The 26,792-nt window shown below is 40.3% G+C and overlaps 1 protein-coding gene across 2 annotated transcripts in view; it reads left to right on the top strand.

The window, feature by feature from the left end:
• The first annotated feature begins 23,756 nt into the window (after positions 1 to 23,756).
• GARNL3 (GTPase activating Rap/RanGAP domain like 3) overlaps positions 23,757 to 26,792 on the top strand; it is a 214,321-nt gene continuing 211,285 nt past the window's right edge. Inside the window, exon 1 of one of the 2 annotated variants that reach the window (XM_069082702.1) lies at positions 23,757 to 23,987. In XM_069082702.1, the coding sequence (XP_068938803.1) occupies positions 23,929 to 23,987 (59 nt within the window). In that variant the 5' untranslated portion in view covers positions 23,757 to 23,928. The remainder of the gene's footprint in view (positions 23,988 to 26,792) is intronic. The other variant, XM_069082703.1, reaches the window with a different exon arrangement.

Genomic DNA, 26,792 nt, shown 5'->3' with positions numbered 1-26,792 from the left:
GTAAGTAGTATATAATAAGTATGCTATCATGTTGAATTTAAGATGCCTATAGGAAATCTAGATGATATTGTCTGAAGAGGAAAGGCTGAAGGTCAGGAGAGAGTTGAGGGCTAAATATATAGATTTAGAAACCATCTGCACAGAGGTGATAGTTGCAGGTATGGAAGCAAATGGTATCACCAAGAAATAGAGTAGAGAGAGACAAATCAGTCAGTGAGCATTTATTAAGTACTTACATTCTAATAAAAGAGTCAACGTATAGATATAGATACATCTATAGCTGTAGACATAGAAATATGGATATACATAATGCATACAGAATAAAAGGAAGGTAACCTTAGAAGAGAAGGCATTAGCAACTGTAGACACCAAGAAAAGTCTCCTACAAAAGGTGGCATTTGAGCTGAGCCTTGAAGGAATCCGGGGATTCTGAGAAGTGGGAGGAGAAAGATCATTTCAGGCAGGGAGTAAGTATAGTTGGTGCAAAGGCACGAAGAAGGGGGATGAAGCAGCATGTGTGAGGAACTACAAGTGGGCCAATACAGTGGGACCTTAAAGTGCATCAAGGTGGACTAACACGTAAAAAGATAAATAGAAGGGGCTAGATTACAATGAGCTTTAAAAGACAGAGAGAAGATAAGGGCAAAAAGAGAGAAGGAAAGGAAAGAGAAAAAAAGAAAAGGGGTAAAGAATGAGGGCAAGGCGAGAACCTTGAGGAACATCCACATTTTGAGAAATAACAAAAGGAAGAGACTGGAGAAAGCAATACAACCCAACTCTATCCAACCACCACGACTACCCCAACAACAATCTAGGAAGAGCACCAGACTGAGTAATGGTCAGGAGATTCAAGTATGGAAACACAATTTTCCAGCTCAGGGAGCAGTAACAGGACTTGGACTTAGGAGGGGACCTGAAACCAGACATGGAGCTACCATACAGCTGTTTCCTAGGACAAGCATGGGGGCCAGAATCTAACCATACAAGGACTTAGAGTGAAGGAAGCACTGCTCTAACCTAAGAGCTGGGTTGTTGACCCTACTTGGACTAAGAAGGAGACCCTCAGCTAGGGTCAGGGCTAACCTGTGCATGTGCTTCAGGGCAAGGGGGGGGTCTAGGTTCTAATAGATGCAGTTGAGACCTGACCTGAACCTGTGTACCGGTCAAGGAGCAGAAACATGTGAGTAGCAGCTGTGCAGCACTGAGTCCTAAGTAAGGTCACAGATTCAGGCCCCACACAATGTGAGGCCTACAAATGTATAACTGGGGCAGAGAACTCAGACCAAAATGGAGCCAGCAATTTTGTTGTTCTGAACCTGCAGGGCCTTTCAAACAGCTGGATGTGAATTTTAGAGTGGAGGTAGTGAAGAACGTATGGGGAGGTAGGGTGGAGTGAAGCAAGAAGCTGTCTACTGGAATTCCAACCACAGACAAGCCTATACTTGTGTTGCCCAAACCCAAACTGGTATCAGGAGCTTACAAAGCTCAGAGCAGGAGGGCGACAACCAGACTTCACCCTAGAGCAGATATCTTAGAGCACACTGAAGATCTTCAAGAACACAGTCCTCCCTAGTCAGATAAAGAAGCAGAGGATATAAAACAGGACCAGACAAGGCCCCAGCATTCCCTCCAGAAGTATACAGAGCCTGAAAGATAGTCTCTACCCATTAGAATTTAAGATCACTGAGGGCAGAGACTATCTTTTTGTTTGCATTTCAGCACTTGGCACGGTGCCGGGCACATAGTAAGAACTCAATAAATGTGTGTTGCCTGTCTGCCTGCACTGATAAATAGCATTATGAGAGTGGGGTTTTGTGGTTTGGGGGGTAGGATCTTAAACAAAACCTCAAACAGGATCCTGTGATATTGGTAGCTGTCATGGGCCCTTGAAGCTTACGTTTTATCTACCTCCACTGGAGAATTTTCAGCATCTGTGCTTAGGAAGTGCCACTTCTATAGTCATTCACAATTCCCCAAGGACAGAACTCACAAACATACTCATCCATCTTAGAGATAGCAGTGGCATGAGTGATGCAAATAAGGAGGAACTTGAAGGATTGTCATGTCCTATTCTTGATGAAACCTGGTCCCATGTGATTGATGCTTTCTTGTCTAGCTATCACTGACCATCCTTTTAATAATACTTTCATAAATAGTCAAAGAAGATGAACAGGAAATTTTCAAAGAAAGAGATCCAAGCTATCAACAACTGTATAAAAAAAATTTTCAAATCACTAATAATTAGAAAAATGCAAATTTCAGCAATTCACATCCATTAAAGTGGTAAAGATGACAAAAGAGAAAAATGACAAATGTTGGACGAGTTGTAGGAAAATAAACAAACAAAAGCACAGTGGAGCTGTGAATTTGTGTAGCAATCCTGGAAAACAATTTGGAATTATTCCCCAAAAGTCACTAAACTCTGCCTACTCTTTGATGAGGTAATAGCACTACCAAGCATATACCCTAAAGAGAAGAAAGAGGAAAAATGTGCAAAGATATTCAGAGTAGCTCTTTTAATAGTAGAAAAAATATGGAAACTAAGGGTTTACCTTCTAATTGGTTGATGACTAAACAAATACTGCATTATTATTGCACCATAAGAAATGATGAAATGGACAATTTCAGAGGAAATAAGGAAAACTATGCACTGATACAGAGTGAAGTGAGTAGAACTAGGAGAAAAATTTACACAATGACAATATTATAAAGAAAACAATTTTGAAATACTATGGAAATCTGATCACAGCAGTGACAAACCACCATTTCAGACATCGAAAGATGAAGTATGCTACCTACCTCCTATCAAACAGCAGATGAACTTAAAATACAAAAGCAAAAATATATTTTTGGACCTCGCTAGCGTGGAATTTTTTTTGTCTATGCATATTATTATGAGCTTCTTTTCTAAATGGAGGGGATGAGTAGTGAGAAGTGGAGAAAATAAATGCTCATCAATCTGAAAAAAATTAAATTAGGAGAAATTAGATGAAAAATAGTAGATGAAAAAAATGATACCTTTTAAAACTTCTAAAATTTTGTAGATGGAAAACAATAATGGTACTTTTTAAAACTTCTAAAAATTTTCCAGAAATCAAAGTAGTTTACATAATCCAGTACGTTCCCTTTTTTGAATATTGGGCAATCCTACAACCCTGCTATCAGTATCTCCATGATCTTCAAAAGATTTTTGACAATGGATTGCATCTGTCAGTTCCTTGGTACTATAGAATGGGCCAAATGAATTGAACTCAGCAAAGTCAATGAGATGGTTTCTTACTATCTCCTTACTTATCTTCTATATTGATTTCCTATTAGCTATTTGTCTTCTGCCATTTTTTTGGACCAGCAATCATTTCTCCCTGACAGAAAAAAAGAAGAAGCAAAATAAACAGACAGCTCTGCCCTCTCTTCATCATTGCCCCAACTACTTCTTCTGGCAGTTTCCTTGACACCAAACTTACATTTGCCCCTTTGTCACTTCTACCACTTGCTCCTGCTTTTTCCCTCTGGATCCACGTAGAATAAGTCTACTCCCTCCTCCATGTGCCAGCCCCTTCAGATGCTTGAAGATAGTTATCATGTCTCCCCGAGTCTTCTCTCTTAAACATGCTCAGTTCCTTCACGAACCCAAGGTTCTTCACCACATTGCCCTCCTCTGGGCACCCTCCAGTTTAGCAATGTCCTTCCTAAACTATAGAGCCCAGGACTGAATTTCACATTCCAGATGAGGTCTGATGGGGGCAGAGCACTTTATGACTCACTCGATATTCCCAGAAGCTTTGCCTCTCTTTGTGCATGCCAAGGTGGCATTAACAATTATGACTGTTGCGTCACACTGCTGACTGGAACAGCCCACTAAAACCCCCAGATCTTTTTCAGAACAATTTCTGTCTGACTGTCACTTCTGCCTTATACTTACCTTCATATCCAAGGTTAAGACCCTGCAGAATTTCATCTTATTAGATTCAGTCCAACGCTCTAGTTTATCACGAGGTGGTTGATGGTACAATGAATAGATCTCTGGTCCTGAAATCAGGAAGACTTGAGTTCAAATTCAGTCTTTGACACCACCTGTATGACCCTGGGGAAAGTCACGTAACCTCTGTTTGTCCCAGTTTGTAATGAGGTTTAACCAAGACAACATTTGTAAAAGCTTTTAGCAGAGAGCTGGTCAGTGGTGCTGATTCCCTCCTTCAGGTGTTTTTAGAATCCTGATGAGACACACCCAGTATGTTTGTTAATTATCCTTCCCAGGGTGAGGTCATCTTCAAACTGAATGAACATGATATCCAAGCTTTTACTTAAATCCTCAGTAAAGGAAATGAGGTGAGTCTGTCATGGCCTCTTTTGAAGGAAGGTTTACTGGCCCTTTTTAATGACTGTTTCCCTTTCTAGATATTTAGTTTTTAATGATCTGTCCTAGAATTTTTCCCAAGAGTCAAAGACAAGGTCACTGGCCTATATTTTGTAGACTCTGTGCTTTAATTTTTAGCCTTGAAAAAGTGGCCCTTCTAACCATCAAGAATAACTTGTGCTTCTAATCCTACCCTCCCTCTCCAATCCCACCCTCCCTCTCCTTCTTCTCCTAGGCTCCAGGCACATGACTACCAACTTGGTTCATACCCTCATTGCGACTTTTCTGAATTATCTTAATATTCTCTTTTGAAAAAGGACTTACTTATTTAATATCATTCTGGCTGGTATCTCTGTTTCTAGTTCCTTCCCCCTCTCTTATTTTTTCTCTATACAGATGGCAAAATGATCTTGTTAAGACATAGATCTCACCATGTTGGATTCCCCTCCATTTTAACAGAGAATAAGAATTGCCTCATTTCTAATCTCCATATTCCCAGTGCCAGGCACACAGTAGGTGCTTAATAAATGTTTATTGAATTTAAATTAATACAATTACCATGCTCTGAAATCTTTCATGTCTCCCTAACCCTCTAGGATAAAATGCAAGCTTCTTAATCTATTATTGAAAGCCTGTCACATTCTCCTTCCTGCCTTGTACATTCCTGCCAAATTAGACTACTAGCTATTCCCCAAGCTTGTTGTTCAATAGTTTGTTGTTCAGTCATTTCAGATTCTTTGTTACCCCTTTGAAGATTTTCTTGGCAGAGATCTAGAGTGGTTTGACATTTCCTTCTCCAGTTCATTTTGCAGATGAAGAAACTGAGGGCAACAGGGTAAAGTGACTTGCCTAGGGTCACATAGCTAGTAAGTATAGAAGTATAGTAAGGTCAGATTTGAACTTACAAAGACGAGTCTTCCTGACTCCAAGTCCAGCAATCTATTCAGTGCTCAGATGGTGTAGTGGGTAGAGCATTGGACCCGGAGTCAGGAAGACCTGAGTTCAAACACGGCCTCAAACATTTACTAGCTGTGTGATCCTGGGCAAGGCACTCAACTTTGTAAAATGATCTGGAGAAGGAGATGGCAAACCACTCCAGTATCTCTGCCAAGAAAACCCCAAAAGGAGTCACAAGAGTAAGACATGATTGGGAAAAAAAAATGACTCTTCAATAGTTGTTCCCCGGGGCGGCCAGGTAGCTCAGCGAGTAAGAGCACTGGCTCCAGTGTCAGGATGACCTGGATCAAATCCGGGCTCACATACTCAGCACCACACCCAGAAATAACTGGCCGTGTAACCTTGAGCAAGTTACTTAACCCCGATTGCTTAAAAAAAAAAAGTTGTTCCTCTTCCTCCATACAGACCAAATATTTGTGTAACAGGTGTTCAACAAGATATGCATAAAGCTGACTTTCCTGCTTCTTGTGAACCACATGTACATGATTCAGTTCTGAGGAGGGCTTCTGTCAGCTGCTTACAGCCTTGTATGACTTAGTGCTGAAAGGATTTGTTGACACTTTAGTGTGACACTGCACCAAGGTGGCAGTTAGGGGGCAGCTAGGAGGTGTAGTAGATAGAGTGCTAGGCCTGGAGTTAGGAAGACTTCTCTTCCTGAGTTCAAATCTGGTCTCAGACACTTACTAGGTGTATGACCCTGGGCAAGTCACTTAATCCTGTTTACCTCGGTTTCCTCATCTGCAAAATGAACCGGAGAAGGAAATGGCAAACCACTCCAGTATTTTTTGCCAAGAAAACCCCAAATGGGGTCGTGAAGAGTTAGGCACAAATTAAAAACAACTGAACAGCAACAATGGCATTGCAAACCCTACATGGTCCCCTGGCCTCAGTAGGTGAATGGAGTACTGCATCAATTAAAGGGAAGAGATTGCTTCTGGCTTGTTGTCTTCCTTTAACTCTCCAAAATGGTAAGTTAACTCTCTTTCACTAGAATTTCCATGAAAAGGCAGGAAGATGGGTGGTGTGCTTCCCCCTCTTCTACTCTCATACCATGGCTGCTCCCCAAAGGGGGTATGTAGTCAGGAAGATGAGTTTATTTACACCTGGGGCCCTGAATAACTTCTCCACTTTGTGTTTCCTTTCCTGAGGAGGTTACCAAACATTATTGTTGAGGTGGACATGTTCAAACTTGGATGTGATGTTTTGTGTTCAGAAGTCCTGGGTCCATTGGGTGAAACATACTGGTGGAAAGGAGAGTTTCTTCTTTGGAGAAAATAACCTCAGGTAGAAAAGGTGGTACAGGAGTTGTTTAGACAGTGTAGAGCTGAGGTGAAACATGAAATACCAATTTAGCAATCCCATAAACTATTCTGGTATTCATGACTTAACCTCTTAGAAGAAGTTGAAGCAGGAATTATAAGTTACAAGTTACCTGATCCTATTTTGTGGTTATTTTACCAATGAACACCTGTGTTTTGTGGGTGCCATTTCTTTTATGTATAGGAAATAAATACTTGTCCTATACATCGATCAATCAACCAACAAATATTTATTAAATAATGCTTTCAGGAGTGGAGTCAAGGCGGCTGAGTAGAAGGAGGAACTCACTTGAACTCTCCAAAATTCCCCGCCAAACAACTTTGAAATGACTCTCAAATCAAACTTGGGAGCAGCAGAGCCAACAAAATATTGGGGTGAAAGAATCTTCCAACCCGAGACAACTTAGAAGGTCAGCAGGAAAGGTCTGTCACATTGCAGGGAAGGGATGGGCCCAGACCACAGCAGATGTTGCATTTTAGCAATGCCAGCAGCAGGTCTTTGGAAGCAGCTGCAACAATGGTAGCAGCAACTTCAAGGTCTCTCAGCCAAGAGATGGCAAGCCAAGACAACTGATCAGAAAGATATTACAGGGAACCCTTTACTGGCACTGAGAGTAGGACTGGGTTCCATTACCCAGATGCAGTTATAGGTCTCGTTCTAGGGCAAAGAGGAGCACTAGCACTTGTAGCCTCAGGAGTGCAGGGGCCTTGATCGCAGTTCCAAAGCAGAAAATTGACCAAATGGAAAAAGAGTGCTTATAGTACCTCACAAGAGAGTAGGGGGCCTGGCCTCAGTTTTAAGGCAGGAAGGAGAGGAGGGGCCCAAATCACAGTTCCAGAGTCAAAAGTAGCAATAGCACTTACAGTTTCAGGGGAACAAAGTCCCTTCCTGGGTAAAGTCCAGAGCACAGGCCAGGAGAGCACTGACCACATGTCTCCTTAGATTATACCAACTTAGAAACACCAAAAATTTACAGACTCCCCAGAACTAGCTCTGAAAACAGGAGCACAAAAATCCTGAACCTTAGAACAGGGCTTCCCCACCCCAGGTGAGCAGAGCTCAACTTTAACATAAAGTTAAAAGTCAAGAAATAGCATGGGAGAAGAAAAACTATGGCAAAAAAAAAGAACTTTCTTGTTTCCATCTCTTAGCATCCTTGGGTTTCTTCAAGGTTAATCTCAGGTGCTCTCTCTCCAATGAAGTCTTTTCTGAACAATCCAGTTCACAAAATCTCACAGTTGGAATGAACCTCAGAGGACATCTGCTTAAGTTAGTACCCAGACATGAATCCTCTCCACAACATGTCAAATAGTTATCTTGCCTCTATATGAATGCTTCCAGTGATCCAGTGATGAGGACCAAAAGTAGTTCATTCCATGTTTGGATAGCTCTAATTTTTTGTAAGTTTTCCTTACATCAAGCAGAAATCTGCCTCTGCAACTTTCAGACATTGCTCCTACTTCTGTCCTCTAGGACTAGAAGAACAAAATTAAATTTTCTTTCACTTAACAGTCCTTCAAAAACTTGATAAGAACAGTCATGTTCTCCCTGAATCTTCTATTTGTTCTAGGTTATTGTTTAAATAGGTTCCTTCCGCTGATCTTTGTGTTGTATGTTCTCAGATCCTCTCAATATCCTGGTCACACTCTGCTGCATATATTCAAACATACCAATGCCTTCCCTAAAATGTGTCACCTAGAACTGAATATAGTTCTCAATACCCCCTCTATACTTCAGATATGGCCTGACCAGGGAGGAGTGTGAAGGAATTCTTACCTCCATACATTATGCCTATTTTGATGAAGCCTAAGATAGCATTACTTGTTTTGGCTGCCATGACTCATACTGAACTTGCAGTCCACTAAAACCCTTAGATCTTTTTGTTTTTAAACAGAATCATAGTCTACTCATCTATCTTCATCTTTATTTGTCAGGTTGAATTTTTTTAACTGAAATATAGAACTTTGCATTTGTCCTTGTCAAATATCTTATTTGATGTCAGAGAATGAAAGGAGATCTCATGATTTAAAACGAGAAGGGACCTTAGTGATGCTCTAGCCCCAGTTGTTAATGTTCTCTCCTTCTGCAAATTACCTGGCATTGACCTATGTGCAACGTCTATTTTGTGGGAGGAAATGCCTGGTTTGTAGCACCTGGGTGAGAGGTATGCACTATGTTTTGCTCTACCAAATTGCATGGGTCATAACTCCCTCTTATCTTTCAGATCTCTGCCCCATAGCAAGATGCCATTTCCCCTTTGGAAAAGAAATAATATAATACATACTTATTAATCCCTGGTTACACCATTATTTAGAAATATACATTCCACAGCAAGATGTCCTGATGATGAGACATGGCCTTTGGACCCCTGATGCCAGCTTATTTTGACTCCTCGGGGGGAACATCTTGCAGTTCTGCTTTTCCATTCTTGACCTGTGCTTTGATGTTTCTTTGTATCTTGATTTGTTAAGACAAGGCAACTTCTCTCAAGGATTGTTCCTTGAAGATTTTTTAAATAACTAGCTCATGTAGCATGTTTCTGTTCCTTCCACATGGGCTTTGTTGGATGCCTTTTTTTACACAAACATAAAACTCAGATGTGATGAGTCCGTTTTATTATTGACACACATCTCCATGGGATGAAGCTTCTTTAAGGATGGAGACAGCACACAAAAGTTCAAAAACAGGAAAGGCAAATAAAAGTTGTACAGCACAGTTATACACATATTTCTTTCACTGGAGGTCTTGCAGATGGGAACTTGTATATGAAGTTATGTTCAAAGATCTTCCAGTGACTTGAGTTTGACCTGATAGTGACTTTATTGGGCTTCCATCAGATGATCTGCCCAGTAGAATTTAACTTCCTCAAGGGCAAAGAACCGTTTCAGTTTCATTACTGCATCGCCAGCACCTATCACAGTATCTTGCATGCATTAATGCTTAATAAAAGTTGGATGAATTAAATTGAAGTTGACCAGAACTGTGTTTCTTCAATACTAAAGTAAGACTATGTTGGAAAGGGGTATAAAGAACTATTTTCAGTTCTATGAAGTCAAGTATATATTCTGGTCATCATTGATTCATTCAAATCATTTAGCAAACTTTTATTAACTATCTACTGTGTGCAGCACACTGTGCTGAGCAAGTGGGGGGGATACACTAAATTTATATAAGTACATTCCCTACTCTCTTGAAACTTACAGTCTAGTTGGGAAAAGCCACATATATACCTATTATATATCATAAGTGTCTTAGATATATTCAAACACAAGAATATGTGAAGTATGAAAGGGAAGATCATTACAGAAAGATCAATCAAGGCTTCCCAGAAGAGGTAGCATTTGGGTTGAGTTCTAATGAATAGGTAGGAATCCAAGAGAAGAAGAGGCAGAGGGAAGATATTCCAGGCATAAAGAACAGTATGGAAAAGAGGGGGGTGGAATTTTCCAGGGTTAATTCTTCTCAAATCTGTTTCCTATCTAGTAGGTTTTTCCTTTGATTTGGAAAATGATACCATGGGATTCCCCAGAATTCATGTTCATCTGTGGTGCAGGTTGAGTGTATATTTAGTGGATTTCTCAGGAGACACCAGAGTACAGTAGCATTAGCATCCCACACTGGCTCACATTCTGCTTTCTGTAATAAAACAGAAAGCAGGCTGTCACTTTCTTAATTAATTAACCAGCAAGGGGTGTAATATATAATGTTTCCACCAGGTGGTGCTACACTCAAGTCACCAGTCTGGTGCTTTCATCGACGTGTACAATGCATTTTCATAGGCCTTCCTAAAGGATACATTATTACCATTCCCCACCACGGCATACTCAGCCTACAAATTCTTCACCCACCTCTGCATCTCACCACTCCTGAGATCACAGGGCTCCTTGTGGTGCAGCAGAGGTTGATCTCAGATTTAGTAGTGATCCTAGGAAATGAAACACCAATTCCATTTTTTTTAAAAAAGTAAACCACCCATAAACTCAAGAGCCTCCATCCCTGACGTGGGAAATCTCCTGTAGGAGATTTAGGAAAGCTCATTCCTAAGATTCAAACGATTGACATTTAGTGAAAACATAGTTTACTAAAACACGATAAAGTAAAATCAATCAATCAATAAGCATTCATTAAGAACCTATTAAGTATGTGTCAGGCATTGTGCTAAGTTCTGAAGATACAAAGAGAGGAAAAAGATAGTGCCTGGCCTTGAAGAGCTCACAATATAATCTCACCTTTGACATTTCCTAACTATTACTTTGAGTAAGTCACTTCATTTCTCTGAGTGGCAGTTTTCATTTTTCATCTTTAAAAAAAAAATTATGTGTATAGTACTTATTTCCCAGGGCTATATTGTAAGGATTAAATTGGAACACGGCTTAACTTTTTTTTTTCTTCAGGGACACTTCCCCTTTTAGCAATCTAGGAAAGCCTACAGACCTCTTCTCAGAATACTGTTTTAAATTCATAAAAGAAAATACATAGGATTACAAAGGAAACAAATTACCATGAAGTACATTTTTAAATAGTGTTTTTAAAGCAAGTTTACAGACCCCAGGGTAAGAACCCCCGATTAGATAATATATATGTACAGGACTTGGCAAACCTTAAACCTCTTGCCATGTGCACTATTATTACTCAGATGTCTTACACAGATATGACACTTGTCCTTGGAGGCTGCTTTTCAGGGACCAGATGAGCTTAGAAAAGAGCTGTAGCTATAAACATTTAAGTGGGCTGATTTTTTCTCCTCCTTTGATCCTCTTGTCTTTTACACTTTTTATATTTTCTGCCATTGATGTTTGCTAGGAAACATCTCTCTGGTTATTCTTCTACACAAATATTTTAATGGAACTTACTTGGGGCCTTGTCTTCTGAGTCTTCTTTCCTCTCTCCTATCAGGCAATTTTTCTTTTTGTGCATGGCAGGCCACTGAGTATTTAATCACAAACAAATCTTCTGCTGTCAGTTCTCTTCTGGAAAAACAGCAGTCTTCCTGGGCAAGATTATTAAATAACTGTCTGGTATTGGGCTGGCATAATGGAGTTTAGAGCCAACAGTACAAAATTAATTTTTATAAAATGTCTGCTCTCCCAGAAAAGATGGAAAACAACTTTTAATATTTTGCAAAATTTTAAATTAATGCAAACCAGCTTCCTTTCATGGGGGAAGACAGTAATCACATTAGTTTTGCTTTCAGAAAGTTATAATGAGAAACAATATGCCCATTGTCTGTTTTCTAGAACTGTTGGTCTAAAGACAGATGGACAATGACAAACAGAAGGATGTAGAAAGATTAGAACCACTTTGGTCCATACAATGAGACTCGCTTCTACTTTTTTAAAGAAAAAAAATTGCAATATGCACATTTATAGTTGTAGGCATATTTTATGTAAAATGTTCAATATATATGACTGCATGAGTCTTGTGGATAGCTGTCTTCTGAGTTAGGAAGAACCAGGTTCAAGTTCTACCTGTGACAAAGACTGACTGTGTAACGCTAGGCAAGATATTAAAAATCTCAATGACCCTAAACAACTCTAAGACTTAAGTTATAGAACATTGGAAATATTTACATTGGTAGAATTAATTTACTCATTCAAAGTTCTCTATACCAATAAAATAACAAATGTGAACTTAAAAAAAAAGTCTGAAGTGTGCCAGGCACTGTGCTAAGCTCCAAGGATACAGAGAAAGGCCAAAATAAAAAAATAGCCTCTGCTCTCAAGGAGCTTACAGTCTAATGGGGAAATAACTATATACAAACAAAATATTTACGGGATAAATTGGAAAGAATCACAGAGGCAAGGCACTAAGATTAAAGAAGACTGGGTTTTTTTGTTCATTTGTTTTTTTTATATGTATCTGACTATTTATGACCCTATTTGGGGTTTTCTTGGCAAAAATACTGGAATGATTTGGCACTCCAGTTCATTTTACAGATGAGGAAACTGAAAACAAACAAGATTAAATGACTTGCCCAGGGTCACACAACTAGGAAGTATCTGAAGTCATATTCAAACTCAGGAAGATAAAAGTCTTCCTGATTCTAGGCCCAGCACTCTTGCCACTGTTCCAATCTAACTGCCCTTAAGAACTAGGAAAGACTTCTTTTGCAAAAGGTGGGACTTGAAGGAAACCAGAAAAGTTAGGAGGCAGAGACAGGGATGAGGAGAGAGTTCCAGAGATGATGGACAGCCAGCTATGATTCACTAATGTAACTCACAGCCTTGACATGTTTTAGTATTATGGATTTAGAGCTGGATGGAACACTAGAGGTTGTCTCATTCAACTCCCTTATTTTACAGCTAAGGAGGCTTAGGACCAGGGAAGTCACACAGGTAGCCAGGAGCAAAATCAGGAATTAGAACTAGGACTGACCCCATATCCAGGGCTCTTTCCTCAGCAGCTGCTTCTTTATGAGTTGCTGAGACCAAAAAAGTGTCATCCCTTTCTACAATTTATTGATAAGTTGTTTTAAACTTAGCTAGACCAAATTCCTTGAATGACAGAAACCAAGTCCATTGCCACTGGATACCTAAAGCTTTCTAGCTTGGCAGTACCTGCTGGAGCTTGCTCTTAATATAACCTTCAAGGATCTGGGTCCCCTCCATGCTTCATTTCCACAATGAGGCACCAGAAGATGACTTTATAGGATAAGATAATAACATCTGACAGGAATGAAAGAAGTTAAAATATTATATATCTATTATGCATTTTAAGAAAGAAATTAAAGAGTCCCCTATTAGGTGGTCTAAACATGACATAGTTTTCATTTTTTTTGTTTTATATGACAAGCCTGGATTCATATCTGTATTCTGTTACACATTTTTGGTTGGTGTGGTATAGTTTTCATGGTCAACTGCCAGAAACTACCATCAATGATCAAAGTCAGTATGATTAATGGAAAAAGTATCAGTGTAGCATGGTGGATTGGAGACAAGAAGACCTGTATAGATCTCATCTAAGTATTTGCTAGCTCTGTAACTGTGAGAAAGCTACCTAACATCTCTGTACCTCATCTTCCTCATTTTTAAAGTGGGAGTTGAACTTGATGACTTCCAATATCCCTTCCAGTTCTAAATCTTTGATCCAAATTTGATCATCTTTTCTCAGTCTTTATCCTTTTGGACCACTCTACTACATTTGAAACTACTCTCTCCTCCTTAGATACTCTTCTCTGGGTTTTCAGAAAACTACCCTCTCCTTGTTCCTACCTATCTGACTCCTCCTAAGTTCCCTTTGCTGACTCACCATCCATATCTCACCCCCTAATTGTAGGTATTCTCCCAAAACCTTGTCTTGGGCCCTCTCCTTTCTTTCCTATTTCTCTCTTATTGAACTCATCAACTCCTATGGGTTCATCATCTCTCTGTAGATGACTCACAGATCTATATAACATACTTCAGTTTCCCCTTCAAGTTTCAGCCCCACATCACCAAGTGGCTACTGGCTATCTCCAAAGTAGATGTCCCATAGGCAACTCAAACTCAACATCTCTAAAATAGAATTCATTATCTTTCCCTCCCCTCAAACTCACCCTTCTTCCAAACTTCTCTATTTCTGTGTAAAGCACCATCATTCTTCCAGTATCCCAGGTCCATAGCCTTGGAATTATCTTTCATGCCTCATTTTTCTTCACTCCACATATCCAACTAGTTGACAGATTTTATCCTTTCCACCTTGACATTGCCTTCATTTGACCCTTCTCCCTCTTCACACAACCACTACGTTAGCTCAGCCCCATATCACCCCTCAATGGTGATAAGACCTTCTTCTTGGTCTCTCTACCTCAAATACCTGAAACCACATAGCTACCAAATTGTAGATCTGAACATGTCCCCAACTCAATAAATGCCAACGGCTCTTTGTTGTTTGTTTGTAGGATAAAATATGAACTCCTGTTTGACTTTTAGAGTTCTTTATAATCTAGAACCAACCCATCTTTTCCAGCCTCTTTATATATTATTCTCCTCCCAACATCCTACAATCCAGTTAAACTGAACTAGTCTTTGTTCCTCACATATAGCTTTGCCTTTGTGCTGGCCATCTCTTTGTCTTTGTGTTTGCCATCCCCCATACCTGCCACACCCTCCTTCATCTTTGCCTCAAGGAATCTGTCTTCTTTCAAGATAAAATTCAAATATCATCTTCTAAATGAAGCCTTTTCTGATCCTCCCAACTGTCAATGTCCTCCCCAACTATCTTGTATTTACAACCTTATAGTTATTTTATATTTATTTTAAATATGCTTTTATAGTCATAGTTTTTATATTTATACATACATCTCTATATAGCTAAATGGAGATATAGAGATAATATATAAATACATATATAGATATGCATAGTTAGACTTATATATAAATTCATAATATATGCCAATAGCATCCCAAATTCCTTGAGAATAAGGAATATTGATATGGATTGAGGGATTTGGGGGCTTGGGGCAGGGTATTTTTAATTTGCCCAGTGGTGGGGGGAGGATGGCAGAAAGGGCAGATGGATTTTAAAAATACTTGTTACTTGAAAAAGTTTTCAAAAATTATTAAGTATTTAAAAAAGAAAGTAAGGATTATTTCATTCTTTGTACTTCTTTACCCTGTACCTAGCAACAGTATCTGGCACACAGTAGACCCTTAATAAATGCTTATTGACTCTTCAATCTTTTTAATGCACTGAAAAGTAGCTATCTAAAACCAGAGATAGCATTGTTTTAATGGTGAAATACTAGAAGCTTTTCAGGTAAGACTTAAGTATAGGTTTCTTGAAAGCAGGGAGTGTTTTCACTTTTTATTTGTGTGCCCAGAACTTAGCAAAGTGCCTGGCACAAAATAAGTTCTTAATAAATGCTTGCCAGTTTTGGTTGATTAATTGATCTTTATATCTACTGATTTAGGTGCTAATTGTATGTTCCTTGAATCAAATTAAATTAAGCACTATTTGGGGTAAAAGGGAACCAATAGTCTCTTTTTTCTTTTTAATCTGAATTTTTTATAAGAAAAAGGAAAAATGCCCTTTATTTGTAATATTTTACTATAATTGTTTCCCTATTCATGCTCCTTGCCCTTCTCTTATATGCTACCCATCCTACACACAAATGCACACCTATTTGGTTTTTTTTCCCCTGGGAAAATTTCAGGCCAAGTTAAAGTAGGCTTTCAGTTGCAGGGATAATGCTGTCATGCATTCCTGTCTAACTATAATTTCTGCAAATCAAGATTAAAGTCAATATGAATTTGTCAAATGCTCAGACTACAACATGCCATTGAATGGGCAGTCTATTGAATTAGTCCATCAATACACATATATCAGAGAGGTTCTAGACTTGAACAGTGATGAACAGGACCTAAAACTGACTAGGAAGATGAGCTAGGAACAGATCACATTTAGGACCTCATTCATTGCTCTCAGTGACTCTATCCTGCTCACTCCTACCAAAACAAATCCCTTTAACCACTCCCAGTGATACAATATAGCCATGAACTACGGAATATCATTATCTTGGAAGACCCAAAATTGTAATCAACCCAAAGGCTACTGAAAAGCTGCATGTTAGGAATAAGAGGGATATACCAAGTGGCTTGAATTGCAGGCAGGAGATAATGTCAAAGGCAACACCGAGGATGTTTCTGACTAGAAAGGTGGTGACCGAGTAAGGTGGTGAGAGGAAGCAACTCACTGTAACCCATGTTCCTTAAACTTCTTGTTTCATGTGTACTTTGGTTTCAGTGTAGGTGATGTAAGGGTGGTTATAACTATCTTACCTAACTTAAATCCCCATCTCAATTCCAAACTGGGGCTTTCTAAAGTCAGTTTGGGACCTGGATATGCAGTTAGAGTCAGAACAAGAGTCGAGAGACATTTATTAAGTACCTACTGTATGCTAGGCACTGTGCTGAGTACTGGGATTAAACAAAATGCCTGACAGTCCCTACGCTCAAAGAGCTCACAACACACAAGAAGTTGAAAAGTTGGGGGAGGTTACCCAGTTTAGGGAAACATGATGAGGTCCTGCAACTGAGAACTGAGTTGGGAAATGATGGTAAGGAAGGTAAGAATTTCAGAGTCGATTTCATCTTGCAGAATGATGAGCTTCTGGTGTTGAGGAAGTTCAGGAAAGCAGCCAGGTGGGACATAAGGGGGTGAATTCCCTGGGTGCCCTCAAGCTGAGTATTTGAGCAGAGCTTCCTCTCACCTGGGAGGTAGGGGTTTCGGGGACAGGGAGTGATGAGGAAGTATTTCAGTGCTGATTTCATCTTTCATCTAGTCCCTGTCAGTTCTGTATCCACATACTCACAGATTGAGTTTAATTCTGGTCCTCTAAAAAGAGGGGTCAGGCACTTTCTCACAGTCTCTGACTTATGCCCCTACTAAGAAGTCCTAGGGAAAATTACTTAAAGGTAAGGTTTGGTTCTTGTTCATGGTCCTCCCAAAAGGAGAAGAAGAAAGATACTCACTGTATAGCATATATCAGGTATAGGACAGTTACTTATTTCCTCTACACAAAAGACTCACAAGTACATGTTGACAGAAAAACTTACATGCAACAGTAGTAGCATAGCTAGTGTTAGACCCCTGTGTAGGCTGAGGATTGAAAATCAGAAGATTAAATAGTTTGTGTAACTACTGGATAGGCCCTTTACATTTTATCTTGACTCCGTATTATCCAACCAAATCTAGATCCGTTTCTTTTTTTTTCAAATCTGCTTTTATTTTTTATTTTTTTTAATCAAATGCTTTATTAACTTCTAGTTTACATCATTCATTTCCACAAGATTTTGAGTTACAAATTTTCTCCCCATTTTCCCCCTACCCACCACGCCAAAATAGCAATCTCACTGTATACCCCCTCCTTCAATCTGCTCTCTCCCATACCCCCTCCCACTTTCCAGTAGGGCACAATGGATCTCTATGCCCCAGTGCCTGTATATCTTATTTCCCAGTTACATGTAAATAATATTAATAACTATATATGTATATTTTAAACATTTGATTTTAAAACTTTTAATTCCAGATTCATTCCCTTCCTCCCTTGTCACCCTCCCCCTTACTGGGAAGATAAGCAATTCAGTATAGGTTGTACATGTGTAGCTATGCAAAACATGTCCATAGTGGAAATATTGTAAAAGACTGACTATATTTCCCTCCCTCCTATCCCACCTCCCACTTGTTCTATTCTCTACTTTCATCCTGTCCCTTTTCAAAAGTGGGTGCTTCCAACTTCCCTCCCCTACAGCCTGCCCTCCCTTCCATCATCCCCCCTCTCATCCCTTTGCCTCCTACTCTCCTGTAGGGTGAGATATCCTATTTAGTGTGTATGTCATTCCCTCCCTAAGCCAAATTCAATGAGAATAAGGTTGACTCATTCCCTTTTGCCTTCCTGTTCTTCCCCTCCATTGTAATCATTTTCCCTTGCCTCTTTTATATGAGATAGTTTACCCCATTGTGTTTCTCCCTATCTCCTTTCATTATATTCCTCTGTCACCTCTTAATTTCACCTTTTAGGTATCATCCCTTCCTATTAAATTGGTCCTGTGCCCTCTATCTATGTACACCTGTACACATATATACACACATTCACATATGTATTCATACACCCATATATCCTCCTATGTAGACATATATATGTATGTGTATATATATGTATATACATACATACATCTGTATATACATATATATATATATATACATACCCCATTTCTATTCCCTTCAACTATTCTCATACCGAGAAAAATTTCATAAGTTACAATTATCATTTTTCCATGTAGGGATGTAAATAGTTCAACTTTGATAAGTTCCTTATGATTTTTTTCCCTGTTTACCTTCTCATGCTTCTCTTGCTTCTTGTATCTGAATGTCAAATTTTCTATTCAACTCTGGTTTTTTCATCAAGAATGCTTGAAAGTCCTCTATTCCACTGAATGACCATATTTTCCCCTGAAACATGATATTCAATTTTGCTGGGTAGGTGATTCTTGGTTTTAATCCCAGCTCCTTTGACCTCCAGAATATCATATTCCAAGCCCTTCAATCCCTCATTGTAGAAGCTGCCAGATCCTGTGTTATCTTGATTGTGTTTCCACAGCATTCTAATTGTTTCTTCCTGGCTGCTTGTAATATTTTCTCCTTGATCTGGGAATTCCAGAACCTGGCTATAATATTCCTAGGAGTTTTCTTTTTGGGATCTTTTTCAGGAGGTGATTGGTGGATTCTTTCAACCTCTATTTTACCCTCTGGTTCTAAACAATCAGGGCAATTTTCCTTGAGGAATTCTTGAAGGATGATTTCTAGGTTCTTTTTTTTGCTCATGGATTTCAGGAAAGCCAATAATTTTTAAATTATCTCTCCTGGATCTGTTTTCCAGGTCAGTGGTTTTCCCAATGAGATATTTCACGTTGTCTTCTATTTTTTCATTTGTTTGGATCTGTTTAATAGTATCTTGATTTCTCATAAAGTCACTAGCTTCCATTTGCTCCAATCCAATTCTGAAGGAATTGTTTTCTTCAGTGAGCTTTTGAGATTCTTTTTCCATTTGGCAAATTTGGTTTTTTAAGGCATTCTTCTCCTCATTGCTTTTTGAGTCTCTTTAGCCATTTGAGTTAGTCTATTTTTAAGGCGTATTTTCTTCAGTCAGGTTGTTGACTCCCATTTCATAATTTTCTTGCATCGTTCTCATTTCTCTTCCCAATTTTTCCTCCACTTCTCTAATTTGGTTTTCAAAATCCTTAAGGTCCTCTATGGCCTGTAACCAGCTTGTATTTTTCTTGGAACCTTTTGGTGCATGAGTTCTGAATTCATTGTCTCCCTCCTGTTCCATGCATTGGTCCTTTTTGTCCCCAAAATAGGAGTGTAAAATTGGATTGCTCTGCTTGGTTTGCTTCCTTTGCCTGCTCATGTTGCCACTCAATTACTTGACTTTTGGGCTTTTTGCCTCTGCCACCAGACAGGGGAGCTTCGTCCCAAATGCTGGGGTTTTCTCAGCTACCAAAGGCATTAGTTGGGTGCCTTCTCTGAAGCCTCCACACACTCTGGCAAGCTGGTCATGCACCCCAGGACCTCCACCCTAGACTGCAGTCCAGTTCCAAGCAGGTTAAAGCAAGAGCAGATACCCCCTCAGACTGGTCGCTTGGTCCCCCTACAATCTTCAGGCCAGGAGCTGAAGCTGCCACTTGGTAGTGGCTGTGCTGTGATGCCTCAGCGGCTTCTCACCCCGGGAGCAAAGGTTGACCGCACTCCCAACTACTGGATCCCAAAGTCCACACTGCACTGACCTCTCACTTTGTCCATAGCATCTATGTGTTGATAATTCTAGAAACTGCCACAGCTGCTAGTGATCTAAAGTCCCTCCAGCTGGTGGCTGGCTATGGATGCCCTGAGACTAAGACCTCTGGCTCACGCAGGCCTGTAGTTGGCTCCCAGAGTGCTGCACTAGCTGCTTGCTGCTGGCCTGCCAGGCTGTCCTCAGTGGGAGGTTAGCTTCTCTGTGTCATTTTGTGGGTTCTGCAACTCCAAAGTTTCTTCAGAGTCACCTTTTACATGAATTGGAGGATGTGCCAGGTCCATTTCTTGTGGCAAACCAGGCTATGGATCGGGTTTATTCTCCTGTTGGTAGTTATCCTCTCTCTGCCTCTCTGAGGCAGTCATCTCCAACTGAAAAACTCAGGTGCTCCTGAACCCTCAAATACATGAGGCTGCCTCTGAAGCTGGAAACATCCTTCTTGGTTCCATTGTTCAGTCACCTGTGCTCTGGGAAAGAGGCACAAAACAATAACCACAAAAAGGCAGATGGAGGCCCAGGGGCTAAGCTCTCCTCATCTACAGTTCTACATCCCCAGTTCTATGTACCACATGTGAATAGTTTGGCATTTCTCCCAAGATGCTAGAAAAGCAATAGCTTTTTCCCATACCTCATGGGAAGCCCAGGGATGCCAAACTACTTGTCACATGTACCAGAGATAAGAAGAAAGAGTTAGAAGGCAGAAGTTATGTTTCTTTTTTAACTACTGGCAGCTGGGGGGAAGAAGTAAGGAAGAAGAAGGAGGGTGATCAAAGATCACCCAGGGTCTGAGGTGCCATCCAAAGTGCCAAGACCTTTCAGTTTCACTAGAAATGACTAGTGTTCAGGCACAGTACCACATGGGGTATGCTCCAATCCAACCACTAAGCCCTTTCAGAACTAAATCACATCAGGTATATGTAGAACCTATATTGCATTACATGCCATCTTGGGAGGGGGAGAAAATTTGGAACTCAAAAACTTGTGGAACTGAATGTTGTAAACTAAAAATAAATAAATTTAAAAGGAAAAAAGAATTGGATCATGTTTCCCCAAAATTGGGGGGTTCCTGCATCTATGGCCCCTATGTAGGTCCACCCCCAGAATACTCTATGGGGTGTGACACCTGATACATTAGCACAGAGTTTCTAACCTGGAGAGGGTCAAGCCAGGTTCCATGAGAGATGTAGCTAAGAAGAGCTTGAGAAATTTAAATCTGGAAATAGATAGTTTTCTTTAATTCACATTTTAATGACCTTCACCTAATATATTGTTTGTGAACTTGTTTATACTTTAAAATGTTTTTTCTCACTGTTGAATATGGTATATATTTTGAACCTAAGCTGCTAAGGAGGCTTGGGGTCTAACTAAGGTTATAAGACTCTGGAGCTCAAGTTCATTTTCAGTGATGGGGAAGTTAAGAAAGAAATGTGAGGTGAAAGCCCTTTGGTGCCAAAGGCAAAGCTCCTCTGTATCAGTTCCAAGGAAGAATTGGAATCTCCAGGAAACTGGCTGAAGGCAGAGAGGCCAAAGTCCCCAGTGAGTCAGCCAGGGCAAATGCATGTGGTCCACTAGATTAACCTGTGCCAGATTCCAGACTGTCTCACATCTCATCCACAATCACCTTAGCCTGCTTCTTGCCACTCATCCTGCTATGGTTCCCTCTGAACCACCAGAACTTCTGAGACTCACCCTTGTTCACCTAATTCACCTGGCTTTTACAATAGCTTTAAGAATGTGCTGTCCTGATTGGAGTCAGTCAGCCTCACTGCATGTGGCTTACTATAATATGTCTAGCCAAACTCAGACCCCAGACCACGCTTCATTTCATCCAACAGCATCTCTTTGATATTCCTACCTCCCCATACCTCTCTTTCCACCTTTTTCTCTGGAAACAGCAGTCAACCAAATCAATATCATCATTGCTTCTGGAAAAGGCTCCTATGACTCTGCTCACCATCCTTGCAAATTTCCAGGTCAATACACCTTTTCCTGGACCACATTCTTTTCCTGGTGTCATCTCTCCCTTCTAGAAAATAAGTTCCTTGAGGACAGAGACTTGTTTCCATACATGCATTCTCAGTGCTAAGCATGATGATCAGCACATAATTACTGCTTAGTAAATATTTTTAATTCATTCATTCAGATGGTTGAGGAGGTACATCACAGAAGGCTATACAACAGAGCACACATACTAAGTTATAGCTGCAGCCCAACCAGCAACTTCACTAACACTCCCTTCCCGCTCCCACCCTCATGTTTTCACTGCATTATATATCCTTGCAGCTTTCAGGGCTGATGTAATAATGTAATAATTTACTGTCAGTAAATAATGGCATAGTGTCCGGACAGGCCACTGTCTTTGCATTAGTAAGAGAGCACTTTAGCTTTCCAGATACCATTTTTACAGGTTAAGGTGATTTTAGGCTTCATTAAAAGAAGTGTGTAGTCCATAGCAAAGGAGGTGATAGCTCTGTATGTCCTCTGCCCCAATTAAACCACATCTGAAGTATCTTGTATGGTTCCTTTTTCAAGGGCTTTATAAATTTTATATCTTGTTGATGCTTTCTTTTTGTTGTTATATCACATTTATTTCTTGATATATCCTTCTCTTACCCAGTGAACCATCCTTTGTAACAAAGATTTTTTAAAAGAGAGGAAAAAAAAGTTAGGCAAAACCAACCAACATATCAACCATATCTGATAAGACATACCTTTCTCAACTCAAGTTTAGTCATTCTAATTACATGTTGTTTAGTTTCATACCATAATTTTTCATTCATTCTACAATTGATGAGTATGCTTTTACTTTCAAGTACTTTACCAGTACAAAAAGAGCTACTCTAATTATTTTTGTATATATAGGGCCTTTCCTCTTTCTTTGATTTCTTTGGAATATAGGCCCAGTAGTGAAACCATTAGGTCAAAGAACATGCACAGTTTAGGAACTTTAGGTATTTTAGTCAATCCAAACTGGTTTCCAGAATGGTTCTATCAATTAAAATCTCTACCAGCATATGCCTTTGTTGGAGTCTCTCCAATAATTGTTTCCTTTTTATCAACTTTGCCAATCTGATGGATGTGAGCCTGAACCCAAGAGTTTCTTTAATTTGCACTTTTCTAATTATTAATAATTGATTAGAAGCATCTTTCATATAGTTATGAGTAGCCTAGAATTCTTTCCTTTGGGATCACCTATTCATCCAGACTAGTTCTAAGCACTGCGTCCCAGTAGGGACATTGACAAACTGAAGCGATATTATGAGGAGGGTAACCAGGTTGGTGAAGAGACATGAAAATCATGCCTATACAAGGACTGGTAGAAAGAAAAGAGTGTTGAGCCTCTAGAAAAAAAAAATTCAGGGGACACCCACCCGATCTCTATCAGCTGTGACACTGTGTTTTCTATGCTCTGCTTCCACTCTAATTTGCCATTATTTCCATCTATGCTCTAAGGTCCTTCCAGCTCTGAAATTCTCTATTATAAAGTCTCTGCTAACCGTGTCTGCCTGGGTTCCAAAGTCCCTTCCAGCTGTAACATTCTATGTTCTAAGGTCCCTTTCAAGTCTATCATTCCATTTTCTAAAGGCCCTTCTAGTTCTAACATTCTACATCCGAATCAGCTTTAAAATTCTGTATTCCACGATCCTTTCCAGGGCTTAACATTCGGGGATCACAGGATTCTGCAAAGGCTAAACCAACGCCCCTTTTCCCCCAGCGAACTACAAGCTCCAGCGTGCACTGCGCGAACAGAGCCCAGTTGGAGGGGGCCGGACCATGTTGACAGAGAACCAATCACTCATCAAGCCAGGGACGAGGGGCGGCCTTCCCAGCCTCCTATTGGCTAGCAGGTAGTGGGGCGGGGCCAGAGCGCGGCTGTTAGCGGCGGGGACCCGGCCTGAGGTAGCGGACCGAGCGAGTGGAGGCACTGCGCTGCCACTGCAGGCCGTGCCCCAGCGCCCGATGGCTGCCACCTCACGGAAGCGGGGAGTTTAAGCGCTCTCTTACCCCGCAAGCCGCCCTCATGGAGGAACCAAGCGGCCTCTACCTGACATCCACCCGCCTGCTGAGCCTCACCCAGCGGTAACGCGAGCCGGGAGGGGCGGGGCTGGGGGCGGGGCTGGTAGGGAGGGGCAAGGAGGGGCGGGGCAGAGCGAAGGGGCGGGGTTCTCCCTCCAGTCCCTGTCTGCAGAGCTTCCTCGCACCCCTCCAGCTCCCTCTCTTTTCTGTTCTGGCGTTCAGGGCTTGCTTGTTTTCTTCCCTTGTGGCCTTCACTCTGAGTGCCCTTCCCATTCTTCTCTGCAGCCTGGGGGAGCTATATAGCAAGGGTTGTTTACCTGAGGTCTGTGAACTTGTGGGTGTGTTTTTGTATGTAAGTATTTCGGTATACTTACGGCTTTGTTTTTTTAATGCATTTAAAGAAATCCATCCATGACACAAAAAAGTTTAAGAACCCCTGTTCTATAGCGTTCAGAATAAAGTTCAGATTCCTTTGCTTGACATTCAAGGCCCTCAACAATCTGGTAAATCCATTTTTCCAGCGTTGTCTCATACTCCCCTACACATACTCTCCAACACAATCGGACAACTTGTATCACCGTCCTTAACCTGGAGTCCATGAACTTTTTTAAAAAAAGTATTTAGAGAACTGTATATCACTGCAATCGGTTTCCTTTGCAATCCTGTATGTTATATTTTATGCATTTAACATCATTATTCTGAGTTCATAGGCTTCACCAGACAGCCAAAGGGGTCTGCGACACACAAAAAAAGGTTAAGAACCCTAGCCCTAGAGGATCTCTGGCGTCATTTGCAACTATAAAATCGTTATTTAAGATTTAAAATTAGCAGGTATCATAGAGATTGTGAGGGATGGTGTGGGGAAGAGGGGCTAGCCAATCTATGTCCTTCTGAGGCCCACAGAGATGAAACAAATTGCCCAAGGTCATACAGACAGGAAGTAGTTGAGCTAGAAGTTGAGTCCCATTCCTCTGACTCCAAATCTAGCATCCTTTCCACTATGATGCACTGCCTCCTGGAACACCACCAGGGCTTTCCTGCTGCCGTCTTTTTGTTTATGCTGCACCTTCTGTCTGAAATATATTCCATGTCCCTCTTAATCTTTTAAACTCTAACCCAAATGCTACTGCTCTTGGAAGTTTCCCTGATCTCCTTAATAGGTATTGAATGACCTTCCCCTTCAGACCTCACATAACCCTTTGTTTTGTGCTTCTGTAAGGCACTTGCCATGTAATGTTGTACGTTGTGGATTATGTTTGTTATCTTATTCTCCTGCAGAAGCAGTGGCCCATAGATTAGAGAGCTGGCCTTTCAGCCAGGAACATCTGGGTTCTAGGACCTCTGCTGTTAACACACCGTGTGACCCCAAGCGAGTCACCTAACCTTTCAGTGTTTTAGGCAACTTTCTAAGACTATAAAGTGCAAAGAAGCTGCCAACCTGCATTGGTACAAGGAATTTCCTTACCAAAGAGTTCCTTATACTGATGTAATCACAGGCCACAGTCCTGTGGGCTCCCGGTTAGACTGTGGGCTTCATGAGGGCAGGAACTCATCTAAATTTTGTGTCTTTCCCTAATGCCTAGTCACTGCTTTATACACAGTAAGTGCTCAGTAATTATTTGCTGAATTTCCTTACCACGTTTTTTGATAGGCAGTCCCCTGTTGTAGTGTGAAGCTATCCTATTAATGATTATCAGCTGCCTAGGTTGGGGGTGGGGGCTGGAGGAAGATTTGGGAAACCTAGAACCCTTGGTAAGTCTGTTCCAAACTGGGCTACTTCCAGGAAATTACTTTTACATCTTGTGCCAATTTCTCTACAAAATAGGGATAGCAAATATAAAACATAGTCAGGTAAGACTTATTAAAGAAAAAAAAACCCCACAGGGTACTTAACACCATACATGCCACCAATAAGAGTTGGTGATAAGCCTGTGAGGTTGAATAAGATAATATAGCAACATCTGTAATTGAAGTTCCCCTAATTAAAAATTGACAGAGATTGGTTGAAACAGAGTTTGTATAGTAAACCCTTCATTAATAGTGTATATTAATGGGTAATTACAGTAGTTTTTGATATAAATAAATAATAAGATTATAGGAGAATTTTCTAAAATCCTTAGAAGAATATATTTAAAAACACCTTCAAGTGCCCTGTATCTGCAGAAGCTAGTGTGCTGATTGCAAATATCTTTATCTGTTAGAGTCTTAAGGATTGCCATTGACCAATACTTTTCATTAATCTAATTCAAGCTAAAATATGTTCTTTACTTTACTACTTTGGAAAATCAGGGACTTTCCAATGTAGGTTATAAACCCTTAAAAGTCCCTTAGACTGAAAAATTCACCTGATGGCCAGCTTTTCCATGGACTCATATTCCCTTTCTGGGCAACTAGATATCAAGAAGTGTCTGCAGATACCAGCCCATTTTTGGCCTCCACTCAAATCCTTACTAGCTTAGTGTGAGATGATCTACCAGGAGCATCTAACCTTTGGGAACCCACGGTCATCGCCACACTATGATGAGCCATTGTAGGAGTACTCTATGATTTTTATTATTAAATTTTGTTTCTTTAAACATTCTGTAATTCAGACATTTTTTCCTACCTCTCCATTAATCTAAGTTAGAGATATTTTATTATACATGTAAAAACTTTGAGCTCTTTTGAGGAGAGATGCCATATATCTAAAGTCGTAGTTTTTATGTAATTATATCTTATTAATAGAGTTTCCTGGGGCACTGAGAAGTTAGACTTAACCCAGGGTTGCAGGGCCAGTATGTACCAGAGATAGTAATTGAACTTAGCTCTTCCTCTTTGCAAGACCAGCTCCTTCATCCACAATGCCAGTACTCCTCTCTAAGACTTTAT

The sequence above is a fragment of the Petaurus breviceps genome, unplaced genomic scaffold (genome assembly GCF_028583685.1).
Source record: "Petaurus breviceps papuanus isolate PSGF00001 unplaced genomic scaffold, PetGlider_PUasm1.0 171, whole genome shotgun sequence".
Lineage (NCBI taxonomy): Eukaryota > Metazoa > Chordata > Mammalia > Diprotodontia > Petauridae > Petaurus > Petaurus breviceps.
The sequence above is the reverse complement of the archived record's forward strand: the minus strand, read 5'-3'. Positions and strand labels throughout refer to the sequence as shown.